Source organism: Myotis davidii, unplaced genomic scaffold (genome assembly GCF_000327345.1).
Source record: "Myotis davidii unplaced genomic scaffold, ASM32734v1 scaffold734, whole genome shotgun sequence".
In the NCBI taxonomy this organism is placed as follows: Eukaryota; Metazoa; Chordata; class Mammalia; order Chiroptera; family Vespertilionidae; genus Myotis; species Myotis davidii.
Genome location: NW_006286300.1, coordinates 220,176 through 222,757, shown reverse-complemented (window position 1 = coordinate 222,757; position 2,582 = coordinate 220,176). Strand labels below are relative to the sequence as shown.

General features: G+C 41.0%; 1 protein-coding gene across 1 annotated transcript in view; it reads left to right on the top strand.

Annotated features, from left to right (window-relative positions):
* The window catches only part of MYO9A (myosin IXA), a 349,884-nt gene that overhangs the window by 176,073 nt on the left and 171,229 nt on the right, over nt 1–2,582 (top strand). The window contains exon 14 of the mRNA XM_015560068.1: nt 2,155–2,274. Coding sequence (XP_015415554.1) covers nt 2,155–2,274 — 120 coding nt within the window. The remainder of the gene's footprint in view (nt 1–2,154; nt 2,275–2,582) is intronic.

The window sequence follows — 2,582 nt, the reverse complement described above, 5'->3', positions numbered from 1 at the left end:
GAGATCCTGGCGGTCTGAAAGCAGGTTTCTGGAGTTTTGTTTAGCTTCTATATTTGTAACAATGTTTCAAACTGCAAGCTCACAGGCCGTCAAGGCAGGCGGGGAACATTGGTTTCCTCCGTCACTGAGGCAAGCAAGCCTCGTGTTAGTTTCAAGCTGCCTGGCTGCCAGTCGCCATCTTGGCTGACAGTTAATTTGCATATCTCGCTGATTAGCCAATGAAAAGGGTAGCGGTCGTACGCCAATTACCATGTTTCTCTTTTATTAGTGTCGATGCACCAATGGAACTTCAGTTCATTGTTTAATTTCCCTCTCTCTGTTAGTCGGCCATTCTTAGTGCTGCTGCAGAGGTGGGAGAGGCTCCCACCACTGCTGCTGCACTCGCCAGCCGTGAGCCCGGCTTCTGGCTGAGCAGTGCTCCCCTTGTGAAAGTGCACTGATCATCAGGGGGCAGCTCCTATGTTGTGCGTCTGCCCCCTGGTGGTCAGTGCAAGTCATAGCAACTGGTTGTTCCTCCTTTAGGGTCAATTTGCATATTACCTTTTTATTATATAGGATAGACTAGAGGTCTTGTGCATGAATTCGTGCACAGGTGGGATCCCTTGGCTTGGTGGGTGATCGGTGCCCATTGGTGCCATCTCGCCCAGTCCTGATTGGGACTGGCTGGCTGCGGGGAGGGACTGTAGGAGGTTGGCCAGCTTGGGGAGGTTAGCTGTGGGAGTGCACTGATCACCAAGCTGTCTGACAGGAAGGACCATGGGAGGTTGGCAGCCACGGGATGTTGGCTTGCCATGGGAGGTTGGCTGTGGGAGTGCACTGACCACCAGGGGGCAGCTCCTGTGTAGAGCGTCTGCCCCCTGGTGGTCAGTGTGCATCATAACAACCTGTTGATGTCTTGTTAGGTCATTCAGTCATTCGGTCACTTAGGCTTTTATATACTATGTATATATATATATCCCACGTTCAAAGGCTGATAATCGCGTTGTTTACCCATATCTTCAGAAAAAAATCACTTCTACTGTCGTGGTAAATAACCTGCTTCCCTATTTATAATGGTCTGGCCCTCTAGCAACTTCAGCGTGAAATTATAGCTAATTTGCCTACAAAAGTCGGGTGGTAATAATAATCTGGCCACTCAGTGTATATTGATATGCACCAATGGAGCTTCATTCAGTTCATTGTTTAATTTTCCTCTATTTGTTAACTATTCACTTTTGCTTTTCAAAGGTAATGTTCATAAATTTGAAGTTAATAGCATAAGTCTAGAGATGTTCTCTAAGTAAATGACACTTAAGTTCCTCCATACCTGGAAAACCTGTATTCTCTTTTAACTTCAGGTATTGCTAATATTTATGGTACTGAAGCTCCCTCTCCTCCGCCCCCCCCCCCCACCCCACTTTTTTTCACACACACACACACATTATTGCTTGAGTGATTCATTGTTTCAGCAACACTAATCTGGGGCTTTGGTCCTTACCAAAAGTGCTCTCTTCCCTTTCCCACCAGTAGTTGATTCTGTCTCACTTTATAAGAATTGGTAGTGAAGTAGAGATTTTTTAGCTTACTTTTAGCTTTATAAATATACAGAAGTGCTGCTGGGATTTCCTGCTCTATGGTGCTTTCTTCCCACTCTTTCAACATTGACACACTTGTTGGAATTCCTACAAGTGTTGTTAATTGCAAGATTTGTGATATAATTGTTTAACTTTTGGTAATTTGTTTTGGGTAAATTTCTCTTTGGGGTTCATCAGTGTTTCTTGCATTGTTGCCAACTATATGCCAATTATATTTCAGACCTGATAAAAATGAATCAGTTTTTTAAAAAAGATCTAAACGGTACTAATTCTTTTTGAAAATTCCATACCAGTTACATTTTAAATTCGAAATTTTTAGTATGATGCTAATTCACACCACTTTGAGTACTGAAAAGAATATTTTGATTACTAAAAAGGACCTTTAGTTTTTACTGTTATTGTTGTGTAATTTCGTCAAATTAATTGGAAAAATCATTCACCTTTAACTCATATCATTTGATACATTTTTTATATCCTCTAAGATAGTTGGCAGCATTGTTCTTGATTCTCAATTGGTTTGGGCTTATATAATGTCTTTTTCTTTTCTCCATTTTTTTTTGTTTTTCTTTTGCTTCCTAAGGGCATGATGATACAGCGCCATGTGCAATTTTGAAAAGTATGGATAGTTTTAGCTTTCTCCAACACCCAGTCCACCAGAGGAGCTTAGAGATTCTGCAGAGGTGCAAGGAAGAGAAGTACAGTAAGGCTAAAAATCCTGATAAACTATATCATCATATATGCATTTGGAAATGGAAACCAGGAGCATTCTATACCAGGGTGGGGCATAAATTATATAGGCAATATCACCTCCAAAATCCTTTGACCAGTCGGTCTCAGGATATTTTTAATGAAACTTTAGTTTTTTCTCTTAAAAAAGTCGATATACCTGTTCTTTTAATTTGAATGTCTGTTTGCCTGTAATCCTTGAGTTTTTAATTCCATTTTGTTACAGACTCTGAATTGATTTTTCTTTTTGGCTCTAAAGTAGCTGAGTGGTGGGTAAAAATG